At 41.2% G+C, this 24,200-nt stretch overlaps 2 protein-coding genes across 12 annotated transcripts in view; one reads left to right on the top strand and one right to left on the bottom strand.

The window, feature by feature from the left end:
• Positions 1-24,200, bottom strand: part of VEPH1 (ventricular zone expressed PH domain containing 1) — a 222,831-nt gene that overhangs the window by 157,929 nt on the left and 40,702 nt on the right. For 10 of the 11 annotated variants that reach the window (XR_003570348.1, XR_003570350.1, XR_003570349.1 and 7 more), the window contains one exon: positions 18,788-18,962. Coding sequence is in view for 7 of the 11 variants with exons in the window: in XM_027876085.1 (XP_027731886.1) it covers positions 18,788-18,962 (175 nt within the window). In the remaining 4 variants the exon portion in view is untranslated. Of the gene's footprint in view, positions 1-5,293; positions 5,434-18,787; positions 18,963-24,200 lie in introns of those variants that run through there. The other variant, XM_027876088.1, reaches the window with a different exon arrangement.
• PTX3 (pentraxin 3) lies at positions 232-8,936 on the top strand. The gene is made up of 3 exons (XM_027876089.1): positions 232-436; positions 1,370-1,726; positions 7,806-8,936. The coding sequence occupies exons 1-3, from the start codon at positions 304-306 to the stop codon at positions 8,417-8,419; spliced, it is 1,104 nt and encodes a 367-aa protein (XP_027731890.1). The 5' UTR covers positions 232-303; the 3' UTR covers positions 8,420-8,936.

Genomic DNA, 24,200 nt, shown 5'->3' with positions numbered 1-24,200 from the left:
TAGCCTGACCACAGAGCAAACCTTGGGGGTTTGGTGTTGTGTAACTTCCCCGCCTCCTCTAGCCCACCCCCCCCCCCTCCCCCTCCCACCACCGGCCACAGACATTCTCCCTCCCCCCCCCCCCCCCCCCCCCCCCGCGTGCCACCAGCATTCCTCATTCATTCATTTTCGGAAGCCTCGGACCTTTATTAAGAGGTTTCCCCAGCCTCCTGCTCTCATTCTCTACTCTGCTCCAGGCCAGCTCCCTCCTAGCAGACTTTTGCAGAAATCTGAAGAAGTACATTCGCTGTCTCTCCTGGAGAAATGCAGCATCTCCGAGTAATTCTGTTTTGGGCTTTCTGTTCTGCCTTGTCGGCTGAGGACAGCGATGACTACAATCTCATGTACGTGAATTTGGATAACGAAATAGAGAATGGAATCCATCCCACTGATGACAGTAAGTGCTTGTTAACTGTTTCCCTGCTACCCTCAGCTGTTCCAAATTACTCTGTATGCATTGGGGGTGGTCTGTATTGGAGCAAGGATAAGTTATTTCAAGAAGTTTCCTTTGAAGAGTGGGAGTTCTTTAGAGCACGGGGAGCTTTAAAAAGTAATTTAATATATGTACAAGAAAGGGAGGAAGGGAGCTGAAGTAGTCTGAGAGGCAACCCGACACACACAGCGCATGGAGAGGCAGGCTCTAGACCAGGGAGACCGTATCTGTGAGACTGGGCAAGTCTTTAACTTTCCTGGGTCTTAGTTTCCATGTGTAAAATGGCAAGATTGTACTAGGTGGCCCCTAAAGAACCTTTCAATTCAAAATGCATGGCCCTAAGGCCCTAAGACCAGGGCTCAAATTCTGCCCTCTGACGGGCACTAGCTGTCTGACCCTGGAGAAGTCCCAAATTGTTATTACCCAGGTAACTAAGTGTAAGATACAGAAACGTTGCGGAACCCCAATTGTGGAGGGGGTTTCCACATTGGGGATTCCCATTCCTCACACTGTGTAAATCACAGGTCCATCTTACAGCTCTCCACCCCGCCCCCCTTCCCCCCTCAAAAAAAAAAGTGGTTTACTAAAGAAATAAGTAACTGGAAACAGTTACTTATTATTTTTTTTTTTTTTTACCATGAGGGCCATCCTATGCTGTCTTGTATGCGCCCTAAGGGTTTCTCTGCACTACTTTTCTGAATGTCTCTGGAAGGGATGTGGAAGGTGGCACTTTTAGAGCACTCTGCTAGACTTTCCCCTGACCTCTCAGGAGCGCTAGGCCAGCGGCTTTGGGCCAAGCCGAGCTTGCACTCCGTAGGAAAGGGAGGAGAGGTGCCCAGCTCGACCCTGTGGGCGCACAGGTGGGCTCCTGACCCCGGCGTCTTGCCCTTCCTCCAGGCTCTGCGTGCGACTGCAGCCGGGAGCGCTCGGCGTGGGACCAGCTCTTCACCATGCTGGAGAACTCTCAGATGCGTGAGAACAGACTGCTGCAGGCGGCCGAGGATGTGTTGGCCGCTGAGCTGCGGGGTCTGCGCTCGGATGTGGCCCGCACGTGCGCCCCAGCCCAGGAGCCTGTCTGGCTCACCAGGACGCTCGACGAGCTGCTGCTGACCAGCCGCGGCCTGACACAGCGGCTGGCCAAGCTGGAGAGCGCCTGGCAGAGGGCTCCCGAAGCGACAGGGAGCGCGCTGCTGCCCGTGCTGGAGGAGCTGCGAGCCCTGCGGAGATGGGCTGGACAGCGCTCGCTGCCTGCAGGTAAGAGAGAGCCTTGTGACCGCCCCCCTCCCTTGCGCGTCTGCTGCCACCCAATCAGCTGAGCTTCCCATTGGGGGCGGGGTAAGTCTCATAGCCAGAGAGACACTTGGATCCAATAACGTTCCCCTGGTCGCTGGACCCAGTCTTTGTTTTATCTTGAAGAAAGCCTTCTTTAGTGCCTTTGATAGAATCACGGAGCCTAGGTTTAAGGCTGGGAGGGGACCTCAGGGGCTACCTACTGCATCCAGCCCCTTGATCTTACAGATGAGGGAACTCAAGTCCAGCGAGTTTCAGTATACTTATCCATAAAATGGGAAGAACAGTACCACGTATCCTCCCAGGGGTTGTGAGGGTCAAATGAGATAATAAATCTAAATGTAATGTCAACGAGTTATTCTCCATCACAAGAACATAGATCTAGATAGAGAGATTCTACTAACTGGTAATTTAGGGATCATTGAGTCTCACCTTTTACCGACGTGAGATTTACAGATACTGGCACACTCGACGAAGTTACATAACTTGTCCAAGGGGAAAGAGACATAAAATGGCAGATACGGGATTTGAACCCAGGTCGTTCAACTACAAATCCAGCCTGGCCTGGCTACATCAAACTGGCTCTCAAAGGAGTTTGTTCTCCAGAATTGAAACACACACACACACACACACACCCCTCAAGCAGCTTTCACCTTAAAATGCCCATTAACTCTTCCACCCTGGAATTAGCCTATCAGTTTAAACTCTGTTGGCTCATTACAAAAAAAAAATAGTCTTCTCAGCCTCCCTTCCTTAGCCGCAGATTGGCCTGTGACTGAGGCCTGTGCCTTAATTTAGCTTTGTTGTTGTTGAGTTGTTTCAGTCATGTCTGACTCATCAGGACACCATTTGGGGTTTGCCATTTCCTTCTCCAGCTCATTTTACAGATGAGGAAACTGAGGCAAACAAGGTTAAGTGACTTTTTCAGAGTCACACAGCTAGTAAGTATATGAAGTAACATTTGAACTCAGGTCTTCCTGATTCCAAGCCCAGTGCTTTATCTACTCACTGCACCATCTAGTTTACTTTTATTGCAAATTTAATCTCTACCCTCCAGAGTACCGCAGAGATTAGGGCAAAGTCTAACTTTAGGTTTGAGGACTTTTTCACAGGTTGACTGCTTGTCTTTAAGGACAGTTCTGATTGATAATATCAACCAGCACCTATCAAATCTCATGCTTTAAGGCGTAAACTGATCTTCTGAGGTGCCAGAGGAATCCTTTCCCCACTGCCTCTCTAATGCTGTAGTGAAATGAGCTCGATGGAGTGGGGAGTCCTGGGAGGGTCAAGGAGAGATACCTTGTAAGATGAGATTGGGGCAACTACCAGAGACAGACTGCTAGTTGAAAATCTCTCTTTAGGAACAGATGCATTTATATTTCAGTCCTTTTTTTTTAACTTTTGTTTTCTGAAAGGATTAGAGAAACAGTCTAAATAAGAGACTATCAAATTGGGCAAAACCTGTCAGACTCATTTAGTGCTCCAGAAACCTGGGTATAGTCACAGACTTTGAGAGGTCACCAAATCCCTCATTTTACAGCCAGGATAACTGAAACCAGAAGCTCGGGTCCTGTCCCCTCCTCCCCCACCTTACCAAAGTCAATTTTTAAAAGAAAACAAGTGGGAATTACTTTGGCTTGGTGAGTAGAAGCATACTTTGTGTGGGTCACAATGTGCCAAACTCCCACAATCAAGAACAAGATAAAACCAGGGGTATGTTGGCAGATGTTTAACAACCAGATCTGGGGTGGGGGGAATGTACGTACACTACACACTTTTATGTTGAATCACCATTATTGGCATTTTTCTCTATCACCTTCTTAAGTCTAGACAATGAGCAGAATTCTAAATCAAGTCCTGATCTATAGCCATTTGCGAATTTCTGAGATGTAATGCTTACACTGAAAATTTAACAGTCAGCTCTTGCAGGTCAGCAGCTGTAGCTGCAAAACACCCCTGGATCCATCAGACAGAGGGCTTTAAGGGCAATTTAACTTCTACAATCCTTTCCCTTCTGCTTTAGGTACCAAATATATAATAGTGCCCCATATTCCCAAAGGCCAAACAAAACATCAAAAATATGGAAAAGGAAACAGTCAGAGGATCTGTGTTCAAATCCTGACCCACTAGCTTCAATTCAAGGAACATTTAGTAAGCACCTACTATGTGTCAGGTCCTGCACTAATAAGAGGATATATAAAGAAATGACACAGCCCCCACCCTCAAGGAGTTTAACATTTTACTTGCTACCTTTGTCACCTTGGGCAAGTCACTTAAACTCTGTCAACCTCGGTTTACTCACTTGTAAAATAAAGGGGTTGGATTAGCTTTAAATCTATGATCCTGTTTTTTCCTGTTTTAACGGGAAATCAGGAGCAGACCTTCTCCCCATCTGCCTGGTTCTCTGGGAGTTGGCCCCAGTCCTGTAGATCCCTCTGGCCACCCCTGTTACTCAATGAAATCCTTCCCTATCAATTGTTGGACCATTGAAAGGGGGGAAATGCAAGCAACATCTGACATTTTATTTTAAAAATAAAATTGTCACATGGAAACATGAATCTCCATTATACCTTGAAGACTTATTCCAGTATTTCTTCAGTCTTGTTTGTTAATATATCACAGAGATAACCTATAACGGCAAAGTATTGGCTTGAGTCATATAATAAGAAATGTTTAATAGTACCACAGGGGAGAGTAACAGAACATAAATGATAGTAGTTACCATTATTAATTACCATTAAACTTAGGAAGCTTAATCAGATTGAAACTTCATTGAGACACTTCTAGTGCTTTAGAGTTTGTAAAGTGTTTTATATATATTATCCCATGTAAAAATCCCCCAAACTCTGTGGGTAGGTACTAGAGGTGTTATTATCCCCATTTTACAGATAAGGAAACTGAGGCTCAAAGAGGTTTGGTGACTTGCCTATGATTACACAGCTAGTGTCAAGAGATGTCATTTGAACCTAGGTCTTCCTAACGCCAGCATCAGGACTCTGCCCCATACATCATGGTCTTTCCATTATGCCGTGTGAAATGAAGTGCAGATGGGTATGAAGACAGATGGTCATTTTTGCTACCTTACTAGAATAACATTTCTGACTAGTACATTATAGGCTGGAAGACATTGTCTTAAATGTGTTAGGTAATGCTAGAGTATCTGGAGAACTACCCACTTTTTTGATTTTCACTTTTATACATGGAGGTACAGAGGGCACTAGATTGGCAGTAAGGAGATCTGATTTCCAGTGAAGGCACCGTCACTAATTAGCTGTGTGGCTTTGAATAAAAAGCTCTTAATCTTTCTAGGCCTCAGTTACTTCATTTGTAAAATGAGGAGATGTAACCACATGATGTCTGGGCTCCCTTCCTTCTCTTAGTTCTGTGATTCCATGAGGACTGGAAATCGTTGCCCAAAATCACACATTTCTGATCTTTAAAATAAATAAGCCAAGTCAGAAAAACTAGGCCAAATTTGATTACAGTTTCAAAAGCGCATTTGTGTCCTGCTTGGTACTTCTTTAGGAATCTTCTCCTCACTGCTCACAATAACATTTTTAGCAACTGGTTTGGATTTCTTACATCTTGGTTCCCCGCCAGCCCAGCTTTTACTCCACTTCCTAATCACACTGTTATTCTTCTTCTGACGAGCTGGTTTTCATTTGTTCTGGCTTTGGATAAAAGAATGAGAAAAATCTATCGATTATGGAACCATTTAATAAGAATGCCCATGCATTTTAAAAGATGATTTGCTAGAATGCGTGGGAGTTTCACAGTGGCATTGACATAGGCTTCATGTAAGGTGGGGAGACTATCCTCCCTAATAATTAGTCGTCCCAAAGTGGACTGAGCTGCCTCAGAGATAATGGGCTCCTCTTGCAGGTAAGCAAAGGCTGGCAAATGAGCAATCAGATGTGTTGTAGGGAGGATTCTTGTTCTAGCATGGTTTGGATGAACCAGATTACTTCTGAAATCCCTCCCAACATCAGTAACAATAACAATAGCTAGCATTTCTGCAGTATTTTAAGATTTGCCAAACATTTTACATAGCTAACCTTATTTCATCCTCATAATAACCCTGTGAAGTAGGTGATACTATTATCCCTATTTTACACATGAGGAAACTGAGGCTGGAAGAGTTAAAGTGACTTACTAGGGTCATACATTTAGTAAATGTCTCAGGTGGGTTTGAACTCAGGTCTCCAGGACTCCACTTCCCACCATACCACTTGTCTCTCCCTCACTGAGACTCTTTGAATTACCTAAAGCATGGAGTAGAGTAAATGTCCAAAGTGCTTGGAATTTCCTTGGAGGACCTTTTAGTTCCTCGATCTTCAGTGAACTGAATTCAGTGTGATACTTTGGGGGAGATACCATGATCAAGTGAATTAAAAAAAAATCAGTGTCTCATCAAGAATGGATTGAGAGAAAGCTCAGAAAATTGGGATGGATTTAATTGAGTTCCTTTATCCTGGAGTAACTAGTCTAGACCATTATATTGTGGGCTCTAGAACTAATAGAAGGCAATGACTGACTGTCTTTGTTTAACTTCCTTCACACCATTCCTGCTCTTGTACTTGCTTGATTAAACATGGTACAGTCGAAAGAGTGCTGAGTTTGGAGGCAGAAGACCTGGGTTCAAATTCTGCCTCTGACTCTTACTACCTCTGTGACCATGGGCAAGTCAATTCACCTAACTCTATCTATGATTCTGATTTGTGCCGACCTCTATGAGTCCTTTCAGCTCTCATTCCATCTCACTAGAATCCTCTGTAGGATCACTTTCTAGGCCACTCTGTTCTCCCAGTGGGGGAGCCATTAGGAAAAGCATATCACTTTACATGGTACAGGTGCTCCTAGAAAATTGCACACAGATCAAATATTTTAAATGCATGGGGAGTAATTTGAATCTTAGGCTAAGTCAAGTCAACAAGTATCAGTATTCTACATGCCAGACACTGTGCTAAGTGCTGGTGTTATAAAGATAAATGTATTGTTTTTGCCCCCAAAGAACTCATCCTCTAGTGGAAGAGGCATCATTGCAAATAACTTAGTACATATAAGCTATAATCAGAGGAGTTGGAAGGGAATATCAGAGGGAAGGAACAGTGGAACTGACCAGGAAAGACCTTCTGAAGAAGATGGGACTTGAGCCAGGGAAGCCAGAAGGCAGAGGTGAGAAGGGAGAACACCCCAGACATAGGGGACAGCCACTGAAAAAGCATGAGATCTAGGAATGGAGCGTGATCAAGACACAGCAAGAAGGACAATGTTGCTAGATCAGAGAATAGATGGAGAGTAAGAAAGTGGAAGACTGGAGAGATAGTAAGGGGCCAGGTCATGAAGGGCATTAAACAGCCAAGCAAAGCATTTTATGTCTGATCCTGGAGATAATAGGGTGCCACTGAAATCTGAATTGGGGGGTGAAGAAAATCATTTTGGCAGATGAGTGGAGGACAGATTGGGGTGGAGACATGCTGGGCAAGGGACCCAATTAGAAAGCAAATGCAGTTCTCCAAGTAAAAGGCAATGAGGGCCTGTATCAGGGTGGTAGCAATCTCTACACTTCAGGGACTGATAAACAAATACATGCTCATCTGAGGAGGGGTGGGGAAAAGGCTTCTTATAGGAAGTGACACATGAGCTGAGCCTCAAAGGAATCCAGAGGCCCCAAGAGTGAGGTCGAAAGGCATTCTAGGCAAGGGGATATGCCGTATGAGTTAGAGGGATAGTAGATGGGATGCCGAGTTTGCAACAGCAAGCACACCAATTTGCTTGGACACTAGAGCGTGTGAAAGGCAGTAGTATGAAATTAGGCTAGAAATGTTGACCAGAGATGGATCATGAATGCTTTGAATGTCAGATAGAGGGTTGTTGTCCTAAATGATAAAACTGAAGGTTCTTGAGCAGAGAAGGGATGTCACCTAAATCTTTGCACAATTTTCTCCCATGCGATGATTAAAAAGTCTCACTTCCAGGGTGCGTTCTGAATGGATTTCAATTGCTGCTCACGTGTCTGTCTTTGCATCCACTTCTATTACAGGTTGTGAAACAGCACTTTTATTCCCAATGCGTTCCAAGAAGATTTTTGGCAGTGTTCATCCAGTGACTGAAATGAAACTTCGCTCCTTCACTGCCTGCATCTGGGTCAGGGCAACTGATGTGTTAAATAAAACTGTTTTGTTCTCCTATGGCACAAAGAGGAATCCCTATGAAATACAGCTCTACCTCAACTCTTGGTCCACTGTGCTCGTGGTGGGTGGAGACCAGAACAAGCTTGTTGCCAACTCAGTGGTTCCCCTTGGAACATGGACCTATCTGTGCGGCACATGGAACACCGAGGAAGGGGTCACATCTCTGTGGGTCAATGGAGAACTGGCAGCCACTGGCTCTGGGATGGCCACAGGTCACATCATCCCAGAGGGTGGGATTCTACAAATGGGCCAAGAAAAGAATGGTTGCTGTGTGGGTGGGGGCTTCGATGAAACATTGGCTTTTTCTGGAAGGCTCACTGGCTTTAACCTCTGGGACCGAGTTCTCAGCAGTGATGAGATCAGACAAACAAGAGGAGATGACTCCTGTCATATCAGGGGCAATGTTGTTGGGTGGGGAGTTACAGAGATTCAGCCACATGGAGGAGCTCAGTATATTTCCTAAGTTTTGAAATATCCCAATTGGAAGCCAAAGAAGAATATTCTTACATACAACCTCAGTGCATGATAGAAACCTGAGACCAATTAAGGGGAGAGCTGAGGCGGAGGGGTTCTGAAGCTCACCTTTGAGTGAGCTATTATCTTGGCAAAATAAGGAATAAGAAGATGGAGAATCGTGTGTGTGTGTGTGTGTGTGTGTGTGTGTGTGTGTATACTTGGTGCTTTCAAATTAAATATTGTACACTCAAACATAATTAAATAGGACTTTTGTTCAACTGAAAAACAAAACAAAACAAAACTACGTTCTCTGTTTTCCTATGGGTGGCTTTGTTTTGCCCAGATATGAATTTTTCATTGAAAGAGTCATAAAAATAACATGTGCGGTTTATTATTCATCATTATTGGCATATACACTCGTAAAAATATGATGATGAAGTATTATTTATACTATGATGTGATTTAACAAAAACAAATGTAGTTTACTTGTTATAATCCAGTGTTGTATTTTGAGGAGATGGTTGTATAAGTTATATTGTAAATTGATTTTGTAATAATTTTATTAAAGCTATTTTTATAAATTTCTATTGTAAATTTTTTAAAAAAGTATTTTATCCAACTCACTTGTCATTTCTAAATGTGAAATTTGAGCCTAGTTATGGAAGCCAACTCACACTTGGCTCTCTTTCTTTATAGTAACATGTAGGGAGTAGACTATATCAGTGTTGTCAATGTCCAATAAAAACAGGGGCCACTAAACTGTATATAAGGATCCCTGTGGGACGCATATTGACTTAGAAATCCACATATTAACATTATCTGTATTTTGTTGTATTTTTATTGATTTTGTTAATTTTCCACTTACATTTTAATCTGGTTCTGGTTACACTCAGGGGTGTTGTGGGCCTGCAGCCTGTTGGCCACATGTTTCATACCTCTGGATTAGATCACCTCTAAAGCACTGTCCAGATCTAAATCCTATAGTTCCATAAGTCTTGTTAGGCTGTATAACATGGACATAACTATACATTTCTTCTTACAATTTGCCATCAGGGCAAAGCATCAAAAAATTCATAGGTAACAAGTTAGAGTTGTTAATAGAGGGACCTAGGAGACTGAAAAAGCAATTGTAATAATCTCCATCACTAAAATACAGGAATGAGAAAGCAATGATAAAGCATTTAGTAAGTGCTTACTATGCTTAGCATGAAGAGAAACAAATACGAAAGTAAAGACAATCCTTGTACTTGAGGAGCTTACATTGAAAGCAAATGGGAAAGCTCATATTACAAAGCAAATGGGGGTGTGGTGGCCAAGGAGGGACACTTTGGTTCAGAAAGTTACAAGGATGGCAAGTGGGGCCATAAAGAAGTAGACTGGCACATCCCATCCAGAGACCATGACCCAGGTCATTTGATCATGGTTTATGGTTACAAAACTGGAGAGTTGAAGAAATGGAGGTAAGCAAAGGGGCAGTCACGTACTTTGTCCCCCTCGTTACAATGCAAGTTCCTTTTGAGTAGAGGTTATTTCATTTATTTTATTGTATCCAACTACCTAGCAGAGTGCCTAGAACATAGTCAGTGCTTAATAAATGCTTGTTGATTGATTGAGCCTGGAGAGGAGGTAGAGGTGAGGAGAGGGGTGAAGCAAAGCATGGCTAGGACCTTCCTGAAATAGTGATTCAGGATAGACTCGTCAGTCCAAGAGCAAGATTGCAGAGCAGAAGTTCTTCTAGGGTCTGATCTCCGTGGTGTTCTCTTCACTGACATGAGGGGGCTCAGAATCTCACAGTTACCAAGTACCTCAAAAGTCGACTAGTCCAACCTATTTCTGAACACGATTTCTCTAGGCTAAATCCCTACAAGGAGTCATCTAGCCTTGGACTGAAGATCTCTAGGGAGGGGAAGCCCAAAACTCCCGAGGAAGGCCACTCTATGTATGGACAACTCTAATTAAGAGTTTTCCCTCATATCAAACCAAATCTGCCAATACAATTTCTGCCCAATGCTTCTATCTCTACTCTCTGGGACCTAACAGAACAAATCTAGAACCCCATAGCCCTTCAAATACTTGAAGACAATTTATCCTATCCCCTTAAGTCTTCTCCAAATTTAGTATCCTGAATTCTGATTCTTGACTCTGACCATGAAGTCCTTCTCCATCCTGGTTTCCCTTCCCAGAAGGTTCTCTATCTTATTAATGCCCTTATGAAAACCAAACACTACATTCCAGATGTAGTATGATGAGGGCAAATTATGAAGGCACTAACACCCTTCTCATCCTGGATACTATGCCTTTCTTACTGTAGGTGAATGAGCTTGGCTATTATTTTACACTCTTGACTCATACTGACCTTGTAGCCCACTAATGGGAGAGATATTCTCTGTTAACATCAGCTACAATTGTCTTTCTTCCTATGTGTTCTTTCTTCATCTACTTTGTGTATTCTAGGAAGCTGTTGGCACACAAGGAAGTTCAAGGAACCATTAGGAAGTACCTTCTAAAGAGTATTCTGGGATAATAGCCGAATCCTAGCTGGAATATGGTCACATGTTGACACATCCTGGAGTACACTCTATATTCATCCCTTGAGGCTTAGAGAAGCCATGGGCACGGTGCTTCTGAGCAGTTGTGAGGACACATAGAGATGCTTAGAACATCACTACATGACTTGGATTGTTTCTCTTGTGAGACACAAATCAGGTTGATGGACACCTGGGTCAGATCTATAGGAAAATCTTGTATCCATACTGTATTTCCAAGTCAAAGTCACTATCAATTGTAAAGCAGAGCTGAGACTTCTCTCTGAATAATGTAGTTCATGGATCCAGGCATAATGTCTGTGGCCACTAGGCAGAGGGGAAAATAAATTCTATTTCTAGCAAAAGGGCTTGGATCCAAAATGTCCTAGGATGAATTGGACATATTCAATAGATTCTGGATAAGGATTCTCATGTATACATTTGCATTTGTGCGAGCAAATTTAAAAGTAAAGCAATTTACAAATAAAGTGTGTAGATAGATGACAGATAGATAGATAGATAGATTTACTCAAGTGAAGAAATGAAGAGAAAGGGAGGAGGGAAGAGAATAAACATAAAGCATTTACTATATGCTTAGTGCTTTACAAATGAAGAAACTGAGGCAAACAGAGACCCCCCCTTTTTTTAATGACTTCACCACGATCACTCAAGTAGTGTCTAAGACTGGATTTGAGCTCAGGTCTTCCTAACTGCACATCCAGTACTCTATCTACTATACCACCTAGATGAAGGATCTATGACTTAATCAATGCAGAGAATGCTGGGTGTGGGAACTGTCCCCACCAACTGCAGAGCAGATTACAACCCATCTAGGGAGTTGCCTGGGGCACATAGAGAGGTTAAAAGACTTGTTCAGGACCATCTAGCTAGAAAATGTCAGAGATGGAATATGTCTTCCCAACACCAAGATTTTCTATGCATTATGCTATGCAGCCTAGATATTATGGAATGAATGAATATGTGGAGTTGCTATGTTTTAAGTCATGTGGAAAAAATAATAACTCAAATGTATTAGGCAATGGTTTTATAGTTATGCCATATTTATATAAATGTTTATATTTAGACATAGATATTAAAGTCTTATTTAATATTAAAGGGAGTGAAAGCCAGTAAATAGAGAGCTAGCCTTGAAGTGAGGGTGATCTGGGTTCAATTTCCACCTTCATCACATACTGGCTGTGTGACCCTGGATAAGTCCCTTAACCTCTCAGTGCCCCCAGGCCACTCTCTAAGTTTCTAACTTGGAAAGAAGCAATTGAGCTGATTAAGAATAGGAAGCTGTCCACACTTAGGACACATAGGTCTGGTGTAAAAAAAATCTGTCAAGGGAGTAGTCAAAGTATTATTTACCTCATATTACAGATGAAGAAGCTGAGGCTCAGAGAGTCTAACTGACTAAGCTAATAAGTGTTAGAACAAAGATTTGAAATCTGGCCTTTAAATTCCAAGGATTCTAATTTAGAAAATAACTATATTTTCAATTAATAATAATTTATTTTCTCTTATTCCCAACAAATGAGAAAAGAAGAGAAAAACAAAACTCTTGAAAGAAATATGCATAATGCAAACTATTCCCACACTGGCCATGCCCAGAATGTATGACTTAGTCTCTAACCTGAGTCCACCACTTTCCATTAAGGAGTTAGGTAGCATGTTTTATCACCAGTCCTTTCAAATCATGACTGGTCACCACATTACTGAAAGTTCTTACGCTTTTCAAAGTTGTTTTGTCTTTACAATGTTGCTGTCATTATATAAAGTTCTGGTTCTGCTTACTTCTTTCTGCATCAGTTCATACAAGTCTTCCCAGGTTTATCTGACATGGTCCCCTTCATCATTGTTTAAGGCTCAATAGTTCCATGGCATATGACACTATTTTTTCCTCACTAAACTATGCTGCTTTTCTGAGGAACTTGATTATAGTAGTGGGCTTTGGAATTAAAAGGATAAAAATATCTTATTTCCACTCAATTGTTATTAAGTGCTACTTGAAGAAATGACTGAGAAGTCTAAAGACCGAATGTTTTCATCTTTCTCTTTCGCCCATTTGTCAACACCTCTTGGAGTGAAGGGCTTGGTTGAGTAACAGAACAGCCTTTTACCTTCATTTACTCAGGTATGCAGTGAACTCAACAGCTCAGGTTGCTGTCAACCACATGCAGTACTGTGATAGAGGTTTCCCATTGTAGCTGCTTGTTGTATGTTTGCAGTTGTTGAATTGTTTCAGTTGTGTCCGACTCTCTGTGACTCCATTTGGGATTTTCTTGGTAGAGATACTGGAGTGGTTTGCCATTTCCTTCTCCAGCTCATTTTTGTGCATTAAAGCAATGTCCTTTCATCGACAAAAGCAAAGATACAGAGCAAAAGCCTATCATGAATAAAATGTGTCTAACTAACTAATGTGGACAAATAGATCAGTTGGAAAACCCCAAGGAGACAGAGCCATCCTTTTTATCAGCTTTCAGGGGGAAGCATAGATTCTCTTCAAAGCTTCCAACTCCTTGTTCTACTTTATAGCAACATCTGCTGGTAGAACGAAGATGGTGCACATCTGAGCAGGCTCCAGAAGTTGTTTTGTTCTCCGTGGTGTATGGCTGTATCAAAACTGGCTTCTGTACACCAGGATGAAGTTTTGATCCATTTCTACTTTACTCCATTTGAATAATAGTAAAGGATCACAGATTTAGGGTAGGAAGGGACCCAAGAAGCCATTGAATACAACATCCTAGTTTTCCAGATGAGGTGACTGAGGCAACTTGGTAAAGGTCATGATGGTAGTAAGGGGCAAAGCTAGGATTTGAACCCAGATCCTCTGTCTCCCAATTATTGCTTGTCCAACTCTCCCACTGCACCTTCTCTAATGTCACCTTTGGCTGCATCTTTTCAGTGCTGAAATTATTTAGTTAGTGACCTGTTCCTGTATTTAACAGCACCTTTTCTCTAAGATGAGTTAAGCTTTCTATAAAAAAAATTGGAAACCTCTCTGGGCAAAGAAAACAACCTTTATTAAGAGAAACAAAGGTAGGGTCTACAGCCTGCCTAGTACAGTCTGAGACCCGGAGACATAGAATTCACAGTTATTTATAGGTCTCTTGATTCATGTATGGTACAACAAAGTCCTCTGGAAGCTGATTCATGCAAGATTGCATTTTGCAGGTCACTGTGTCCTAACTTTGTGATGTCCTAACTCTGTACATTCCACAATATCTCGCTTAGCCCGTTGATGTCTCAATCAGCCCTCTACAGTACTGACTTACTTTATCATTTTAACATAAAGATTAATATATAGGTATTATTATTATGGTTGCATACTTAAGATAACACATTTTATAATGATTTAGTTACACTTCCAAGGTTATCTAACACAAAAATTTCCCTGGGACTATATCATAGTTCGGTTACACACAGGTTGGTTGGTTGTTTTTTTTTAACCTAGGACTATGTTCAAACTATAAATTACACAGTTATTTCTTATCCTAATGATTATAGCTGATCAAAGATTAACAAGGCAACACAGAACAAAACACTGAAGGCATTACTTCTTGGTCTTTTTCCTTTCAGCTTTTGATTCTCCTTTGGACAATGAATTAATGGCTGTCCCCAGAATTTATGAGAGGAATCTTTCCCAATACTAAATGAGAGTTCCCCAGTGGCTTGTCTTATGTAGCAAAAGAAAGGAGCCTGATTTATCACCGAGGACTGGGTATGTACACTTGACTGTGACTGCTGATAAGTCACAAAGTCCACAAAGGACTTTGGATTCTTGGAGCTTCAGAGAGGGCTTTTTGTCCTTGGCACCTGAAGGAGGACACCACAGAGCTGTTCTTGAGGTACCAGCAATGCCATGCACTTTAAAGACCCCAAATATAATTTTGCCAAAGGATTCCCCATATACCACCCAGATATTCCTTGAATTCTATTTTGAGATACTTTGTATCTTGTGCCTCCAAGTACTTTGTGGCTCTTCTTGGGGGTTATGGGCTCTTCATTGCCATATATGGCAGTCATTTCATTATATGATATCAGTCAAACCCTTAGAATAATGAAAATTTAGGGCAGCTCATTTTCAGAAATCTTTTTCTTTGCTAATGGATACATCAATCATCACCTGGTTTGGGGGGGCACTGCTCGAGTTTAGGGAACAGTTTAGGACCATTAAAAACCATTTGTAGCATCAACACAATTTCCAAAGTGTCTGATATTCCTAAAAAACATCAACTTAGCAATGACTAAAGTTAGACTACTTTTTGTGAGGATTCCAGATCTGTGATTTATTGGTATGAGGAAATGCCAGTGGGGTGACTCCCTTCTTAGCTATGGCCATTTAGTCAATCAGTATTATTAGCAAACCTCTGTGACTTCTATTCCAACAGAGTTGCCTGGGACACCAAGAGGTTATTTACCTGGAGTCCCACAGCTAATCTGGGGCACATGTGAGACTCTTTTCTGCCTTGGAACTGGGAGGAGGATCCCCTCTCCACGGCCACTACAAGCTTCACCACACCAGCACTCCTCCTTACCCTAGGACTGCCACCCAGAACAGTGACCCAGATCCAAGCATGGACCAAGCAAGAGAATCCTGCCTCAGCACCAGCAAAGAGATCCCTGCAATCCCCCTCTGATCAGTCACTTCCGAGAGTTTCAGAAGCAGCCACCACCCCAGGGCTGCACCAGCACTGGGGCTGGGACCAAGTTCCTCTTTCACCACAGTCCGACCGACTTTTCCTACTGACCTTCTAAATTGTCTTTGGCATTTGTGGGTTGAGAAGTCTGGAAACTGCCATAGCTGCCCATGATTCAGTCCCCAGAGGCCTACTTCATGTTTGCTGAGTTCTGGTCTTTGCCTGTGCATGCCAGTGCTGACCTATGCAGCTCTCCCAGACTGGTGCAATAGACCTTTCCAATCCATCCAGGTTGTCTTGGGCTGAAAATTTGTTTCACTCTGTCTTTTTGTGGGTTCTGAGGCTCTAGAATTTGTTTAGAACCATTTTTACAGGTATTTGGAGGGGAGCTCCTACAAGTCACTGCTTTTGCTTCGCCATCTTGGCTCTGCCCTCCCCCTTTCATTTTATTTATTTATATCATTTATTTATAAATATTAATAAATAAATAAAAATTATTTATACTTCCATCTGGAAGTAAGTTCCTTGAGGACAGAGGCTGTAATATTTTTGTCTTTATGTGCCCAATGCCTGGCATATAGTACTCAATTATTCAATATTCCAGTGGATCTCTGAACAAATTTAGAATGTTCTTCTAATGATTCACATTACCTCCCAATCATTGCTGCCTATCCTGTGTGATTCTTGTGTTAGTTCTTTCATTAGGTCACGAGGAGGACCTTTTTTTGCTTTCTCCTGACATTGAGAAGATCCCAGTGGAATACTTGGGTACCATCCTTTGCCCCTTCCACATGGCCAGTCATCATTAAAAAAAAATGCTTCTTAAACTGAACTGAATTTACTTCACTCATTCAACAAGATCTATCATGTGAATACCTACTATGTGCTCTCCAACTATGCTAGACACTGTGGGGAATTCAAAAGAAGTGTAAGGCATAGTTCTTGGCCTCAAAAAGTTCAGAGTTTTAGCTCAAGAGAAATCAAGGAGCTTTGATCAGCTTTGCACATTGTCTCATTGGAGCTCTTGTAACAGTTTTTTTTAAGTAATTGGGGTTAAGTGACTTGCCCAGGGTCACACAGCTAGTAAGTGTCAAGTGTTTGGTCTGAGGTCATATTTGAACTCAGGTCCTCCTGACTTCAGGGCTGGTGCTCTATTCACTGCTCCCCCTAGCTCCCCCAACAGTTTTTTTTTTTAATTTTTATTTATTTGTTTTTACTTTTCACCTTTCACTTCTATAAGATTTTTGAGTTCTAAATTTTCTCCCCCTCCTTCCATTTCTCCCTTTCCAAGATGGCATATTTCCACATTAGTCATGTTGTAAAGAAGAATTAGAACCAAAGGGAAAAATCACAAGAAAGCAGAAATGAGAGAGAGAGAGAGAGAGAGAGAGAGAGAGAGAGAGAGAGAGAGAGAGAGAGAGATAATATTATGCTTCAAGATCTGCGTTCAGACTCCAAAGTTCTTTCTCTGGATGTGGATAGCATTTTCCATCATGAGTCTTTTGGAATTGTCTTAGATTCTTGTACTGCTAAGAATGGCTAAGTCTATCAAAGTCAGTCATGGCACAATGTGTCTATAACTGTGTACAATGTTCTCTTGGTTCTGCTCACTTCATTCAGCATCAGTTCATGTAAGTCTTTCCAGGTTTTTCTGAAGTCCTACTGCTCATCATTTCTTATGGCATAATAGTATTCCATTACATTCACATACCACAACTTGTTCAGCCATTCCCCAATTGATGGGCATTCTCTCAATTTCCAATTCTTGACCACTACAAAAAGAGCTCCTATAAATATTTTTGTACATGTGGATTCTTTTCTCATTTTTATGATCTCTTTGGGATACAGACCTAGTAGTAATATTGCTGGATCAAAGGGTATAAACAGTTTTATAACCCTTTGGGCATAGTTCCAAATTTCTTGCAATAGTTCTGTGAGATGGGGACTACAGTTATTGTTCTCCTCACTTTATATATGAGGAAATTGAGGATTGGAAAAGTGAAGTCACTTTCCTATGGCCACAGAGAAATAGAATTCAAATCCCAGTCTCTCCTGATGCTCCATCCAGCACACGCTAGATACACACTGCCTCACATTTTAATAATGTCAATGAACAGAAATATGATGATTAAACTTTAATGGAAGTCAGTCAGTCAGAGATCATTTATAAAGTGCCTACTATGTGCCTGACAGCATGCTAAACACTTGAGGTACAGAGAAAGGCAAAAAACATTTCCTGCCATCAAAGAGCTCACTATGTAATGGGGCAGACAATATGCAAGTGACTACTTTCATATAAGGTAGATGGAGTATAAATTAAAGATAACCTCAAGGGGAATTAATCATTTAGAGAAGAGTGAAAGGATTTTAGGAAGGGGCAAATCTGTATTGAAAATGCTAAAATTGAAGATGTGTGAATAACTTCTCAGTGGCAGATTTTCATTCCACCAGTCCAACAGATTCTTCCCTTCCTTTGGAAATCAAATGTTCATTTGATAAAACACATGGAATACAAAGAACAATGGATACGTCGTGTAGCTCGGGGGAGCTGGGACTAAGGCTGCAATTTCATCAGCTTTGAACCACTCCTAGTATTGAAGAAAAATATACAGGAGGGAAAGGAGCCCTTTGCCAATGTAGGTCAGCAGCTTCTGTGTAATTACAGTCTTAGAGAGTTGTTTCAGGAAACTAAGAGGTAAATTCTTGCTCCTTTTTACAAATATTATTATTATTATTAACTAGAATTTACATAATGCTTTAAGGTTTGCAAAAAACTTATGTCATTTCATTTGATCCTCACAACAATTTTGAATGACAGGTATTATTATTATCCCCATTTTACAGATGAAGAAACTGAGGCAGGCAGAAGTTAAGTGACTTGCCCAGGGTCACACAGTATCTGAGATTGGATTTTAACTCAGATCTTTCTGACTCCAGGTTTATGGCTCCATCCACTGTACCACCTAGCTGCCTCTAGCACAACTGCTTTGTGTCAGTGTCAGAACTTGAACACAGTTCTTCCTGACTGCAAGTTAAGCCTTCTCTCCACTGTACTATGCTGCCCTTCAAACAATACTTAATCAACATATAAAGTTTCTCTTAATAAAACCCTTGTCCAACTTGACCAGATTGTTTTCAAGCACAGAGAACTCAATTATTGAAAAACCACCTAAGAAGATGATCTGAGGTTCAGGGTTCCCACTGTACCTTGCAGGATGCTCTTTACTATTGCATCAGTGTGATCAGCCAGGAGATCGGGATTGGAGATTGCAGCCAGGGACAGGTAACTCGACATATTTCTGCAGAGCTCCTTGTTACCCCTCTGGAGGAATTTCACTGCCACTGGGACCGCTAATGCCATCACAGAATGTCGATCGTAATTCTGAGGAAACAGAAGCAAACAACAGATGATGAGCAACCATTCAAGAAGCTGTTCTTTGATGATACTGCAAGCATTAAATTTGAATTAATGAAACCTAAAAGAAAACAGATGAACCAGTGTGGAGGCAAGGCAGTTGAGTGAACTGTTAGGACCTAGCTTGAGGTTCTACAGCCTAGAGCCCAACACCTTCGTTTTACAGATGAGACTCTGAAGCACAGAGTGGGATAGCGGTTTGCCCAACATCACACGGATAGTATTGGGACTGAAGTCTTCCGACGTCACTGACTCCAAATCCAACCCTTTTGTTTCTCAGATTTTGCCAGAATGAGCATTTCCTCTCCAGAAGGAGATTTCCTCACCCCAGGTCAGGCTTCTTAGACCACAAAGCACTCCAGCTAGTTAGTGGCTTCAAGATTAAAGCACTTTGTAAATTTAAAGAGCTATAAAATGACTGAAGACCAGGATGCTAGTCTAATTAAGGTGCTGAGAACAAGGCACAGGACAGGAATGAGTCAAGGCTGGGACTGATGATTTTAGTGAACAGCACAAAGTTTTCAAATCAACTTTGCAATTCATGATGTGGAAATAAAATAAAAGTAATTAAGACAATTTTAGCTGAGTGGGGGTGGGGGGTGAGGAGAGAGTTGGTCACCAAAATGACTGACAGATGAATGTTATTAACAATACAAGGCACAGGTAGCTTTCTACTTTAATTTTTTTCTACTATCTACAATCATAGAAAGATCTTAGGTCTATGATCAGTTGTTTCTGAAGAAGTCCAAGTGTTAAATTTTAGAGCTCTCTAAATTTTGATGCCCTGAGACAAAGTCCTATTTATCAAGTCCTAGTTACGGCCTTAGGAGACACCACGGAAGTGGGAAGTTGAGTGGAGAGGTAAGAACTACCTTCCTATTGAAGTCTAAGTGATTCCACTTAAAGATAATTCTCAAATAAGACTAACTAAGCTACAGTTTCCCCACATCTCTGAATATAAAGAGAGGAAATTCGCTAGCTTTCAGGACAGAGACATAAAGACAGGGGGCAGCCATCTATCAGCATTTCTCTGGCATGCAAATTACAAAACCTAATCTTCTAGGACAGGAATCATAAAGTGCCACTCATGAAAAAAGCACAAGACTGTTAGGGGAAAAACCTGGTCATTAATGGGTAAGGAGACCTAGGTTCTCTCACTGCCTCTCAGCAAATTAATTTTCATTATGTTGAAAGGTTATTGTTTCTTTTTTCATCATAACGGTTTTGTCTTTTACTATAGAACTGTGACTTCATTCGTATGTGAGAATGAACTCCCAGTGTGGACATTCCCTCCATTAATTCAGATTGGGATCTTGTTTATACCTTATAGTTTTCCAGAGCTGCCTGGGATAGGGAAATTAAGTCACCTGCCCAGGATCATACAGTCACTATGTGTCAGACATGGGACTTGGGGCCAAGTCTTCCTGATTCCAAGCCTAACTCTAAATTGAATGTATCAAATTGACTCTTGTGGTATCCAAACATAAATAATTTAAATTTAGTACTTATTTATAGATTTACTTGTGTGTTAGCTTTTATTGTGAAAGTTGAGTTTATTACAACAATAATACAAAAAATAAGGTAAAGCCAACTTTCATTAAGATTTTTGATTTCATTTTCCCACTTTTCTAAAAATGTTAGTGATGCTTATTAACCAACCTGAAATAGACCTAAGCTTGCTTTCCCTTCTAATGTCACTTCCTTCTGAGCAACCATTTTGGTGAATTCATCTCGACAAACATTTTTTTAAGCAACTATTTGATTTGTTTGCTTGTTTTTGATTGTCAATGTGCAGTTTATGGAGATGCTATCAATACAATTTTTTCTTGGAGGTAATTTTCTATCTAATTTATAAAAAAAAGAAGTATGACATATCTCATACTGCTATGACAAATAAAAATGTGTTTAGATACACTTCTTAAGACAGCTTCCTAATATGTTTTCACAGTAATTTCTATTTGCATCATTGACTGGATACCTGAAATTGTTCCAGTAACAGCATTTCCGGATAGGGTTGAGAAATTTCTTATCAGATTTTTACTGCTATAATCTTTATTTCTGTTTTTGTTTTTTAAATTTTAATTTTTCCAATTATATATAAAAACAATTTTTAACATTTTTTTTTAATTTGAGCTCCAAATTCCCTCACTCTGTCCCCTCCCCCTCCTTGAGAAAGCAATTTGATATAGATTAAACATGTAAACAACTACTTTGTGCCAGACATTGTGCTAGGCACTGGAGATGCAAAGACACAAATAAAACAGTCCCTGCCCTCAGAGATCTTACATTCTACTGGAGAATGCAACATATGAACAGAGAAGTCAATCCACAGTAATAGGAGGTTGGAAGGAGTTTGGAGAAGGGAAAATGTCTTGATTTGCAAAAAATGAAATACAATGATGTATGACCAGAGGGGGTGTTGATATACTTTTTTGGCAAAATTCTAAAACTTATTATTAAAGAGAGATTTAGGAATAGGAGAATTACTCATGAAGACCCAGCACAGTTTCGTCAAGAAAAGCTCATGCCTAGGTAATCTTATTTATGACTTTTTCAAAACTAGCTTACTAAGTTGGTAGACCAGAAGGATGAATAAAGATTGTTGAAGGAAATGAACGTTGAATTTGGAATCAGAGGATGGGAGTTCAAATTCTGCTTCATAGGAGCTGTGTGATCTTGAGCAAGTCACCTTATCTGTAAAATAATGGGCTTGTAACTCAAGTGCTTGTAAATTCTCTCTGGATTTATGTGCCTATGATTGCATAGATTGTGGAGAGTTCATCTAGATTTTAGAAAGACATTTGATAAAGTCTCTCCTGCTATTGCTGTGGGAAAGCTAGGGAGGCCTGGGCAATAGTAGAGTTAGGTGCATTTGGGATGGCCTAAGGGGCCACAGCCAAAGGCAGTCATTAATTCACTTTTCACCTTAGAAGCCAGTCTCCAGTGAGGTGTATAGGCTTCCATGCTTGGCCCTGTTCTGTTGAACATTTTTATGAATGACTTGGATAAAACACACATCACAAAAGACTCAAGTGGCCCCATCCATCAGCTAGCCTTCCACTGGAAGCTTGAAGACTTCCACTATGATGAAAGCACTTCCTCATGAGGAAACTTATTATTCTATTGGACAGCTGTAATTGTTAAGCGGGCAGCTAGGTGGCACAGTGGATGGAGCACTGAGCCTAGAATCAAGAAGGCTTATCTTCTCAAGTTCAAATCTAGCCTCAGACATTTACTAGCTGTGTAACCCTGGACAAGTCACTTAACCCTGTTTGCCTCAGTTTTTTCAACTGTAAAATGAGCTGGAGAAAGAAATGACAAACCACTTCAGTATCTTTGCTAAGAAAACTGCAAGTGGGGACATAGAGAGTCAGACAGACATGACTGAAAAAAAATAACTGAATAACAATTGTTAGGAAGTTTTTTCCAGAAGACTTTTATAAAGTTACATATAATAAAGAAAGCACAGTACACAGAACTATGAACACACTGCAATGCCAGTCATGCATTGTTTTGTTTTTCCAGGACGTGTGATTTCATTGGTGTAGTTTGGAAATTTTAGTAAAAAAAAAAAAATTACTCCTACCCCAATAGGTCAGTATCTTCTCAGAGTCTTTGAGAGCTGACCAAAGCAGTGAGAGTTTAAGTGACTTTCCCAGGGCCTCTTAGCTAGTATGTGTGAGAGATGGGACTTCAGCTCCTATCTCCCTGACTGTGAGGCCAGTGTTCTAACCACTGAACCACAATGCCTCCATAAACAAAACTCAAAAAAACAACAAAACTCCAGTGAAGCACAAAACACGATGTTAGTATCGAATTATTAAAGTTCAATCACACAATCTTTTCTGTCAACATGTGGTAAGGTACACTAAAATAGCATCATGTGAACTTTCAGTGGTAACCATTCTCTTGGGCTGTATTACTTAACTGCTTTCAGGGAATGTTTTTGGGGTGGGGCTTAGGCTTATAGGATCATAGATTTAAAGGTATAGGGAATCTTAAAGGTCATCAGTGCCAACCCCACTGCCATTTTGCAGATGTAGAAAGCATTTATTAGTTACTATTTACAAAGCATCCTGCCAAGTGTTAAGAAAACAGAGAAATAAGCCAACCCCTGCCCTCAGAGTGCTCCACATATGATTAGGGACCACAACACATGTAGAAGAGTTCAGTTTCAGGGTAGTAAGGACACACCACAAAGCTGATAATAAAGTCTAGGATGCATTTGAGTGTCTGGCCCACAGAAACTGCCCATTCCCACTGGAAAGCAGGTCGTGGGTCTCAAGGTGAGAATGGGAAAGGGATCCTGGGTTCCTTCTGGCACAGAAAGGTGGGAGTTCAGTATCTGGTCAAGAAAGGAAAGGGGGAAGAGGGTATTGGCATGAAGGTTGAGAGGATGGGGAGCCTCCTGACTGGGCATGAACTCTAGCTTTCGCCCTTCACTGCCCCTCCCCCCACCATGAGCAGGATCTCAAAAAGCCTCTTGGCAGGAGGAGGGATAAGTATTTGAGACAGAGTACCCAGATTCTCTTGGTTCTGAGTTCAGGGCCCCATTCTTATACCATGGTGCATCTCACTCTTATTTGGATGTTTGTTGGAAAGTGTCTATTATGTTGTCAAAACAAAATGTATCTATTACAGTCATGTTTAAAAGATTTCGCTTAATGCTAGTGCCTTTTCTGTGTGATTATCTACAATTTATGCCAACTATATCTTATTTAGATATAATTCTTTGCAGGTCATTTCCCCATTAGATTGTGAGTTCCTTGAGAATAGAGACTGTTTTTATTTTTAACTTCTTTTCCTCTTTTCTTTCAATCTCAGTGGCTAGTTCAGTGCCTAGCACATAGTAGATACCAAATCAATGTGGTTTGCCTTGACTTGACCCATTGGTCTACATTCACTGGCTGGATGCTCTAAGGAGGATTTGCGGGAAAACATGGGCAAGAATTTCACAGGATGAAAAGATTTGGAAGGGCTGTGAACTTCATAGGAAGAAGGAATGGTGAGATCATTGCTGTATATATATATAAAGAAAGGACTTCTTCAGGAATTTTCGATGTCTGGCTGATGGCTGATAGGAAGAAGGTAGGCAGCCAGGACTAGAAGAACTAAGGCTAGGCTGTGATAGAAGCATCAAAATCAATAATAGAAAAAGATGATCTGGAGGGAGCGCCATGGCACACCTGGCACCATGGCACACCT

This window comes from Vombatus ursinus, unplaced genomic scaffold (assembly GCF_900497805.2).
Source record: "Vombatus ursinus unplaced genomic scaffold, bare-nosed wombat genome assembly UNPS02014810.1, whole genome shotgun sequence".
Classification (NCBI taxonomy): domain Eukaryota; kingdom Metazoa; phylum Chordata; class Mammalia; order Diprotodontia; family Vombatidae; genus Vombatus; species Vombatus ursinus.
This window is presented reverse-complemented; position numbering and strand designations above follow the sequence as displayed.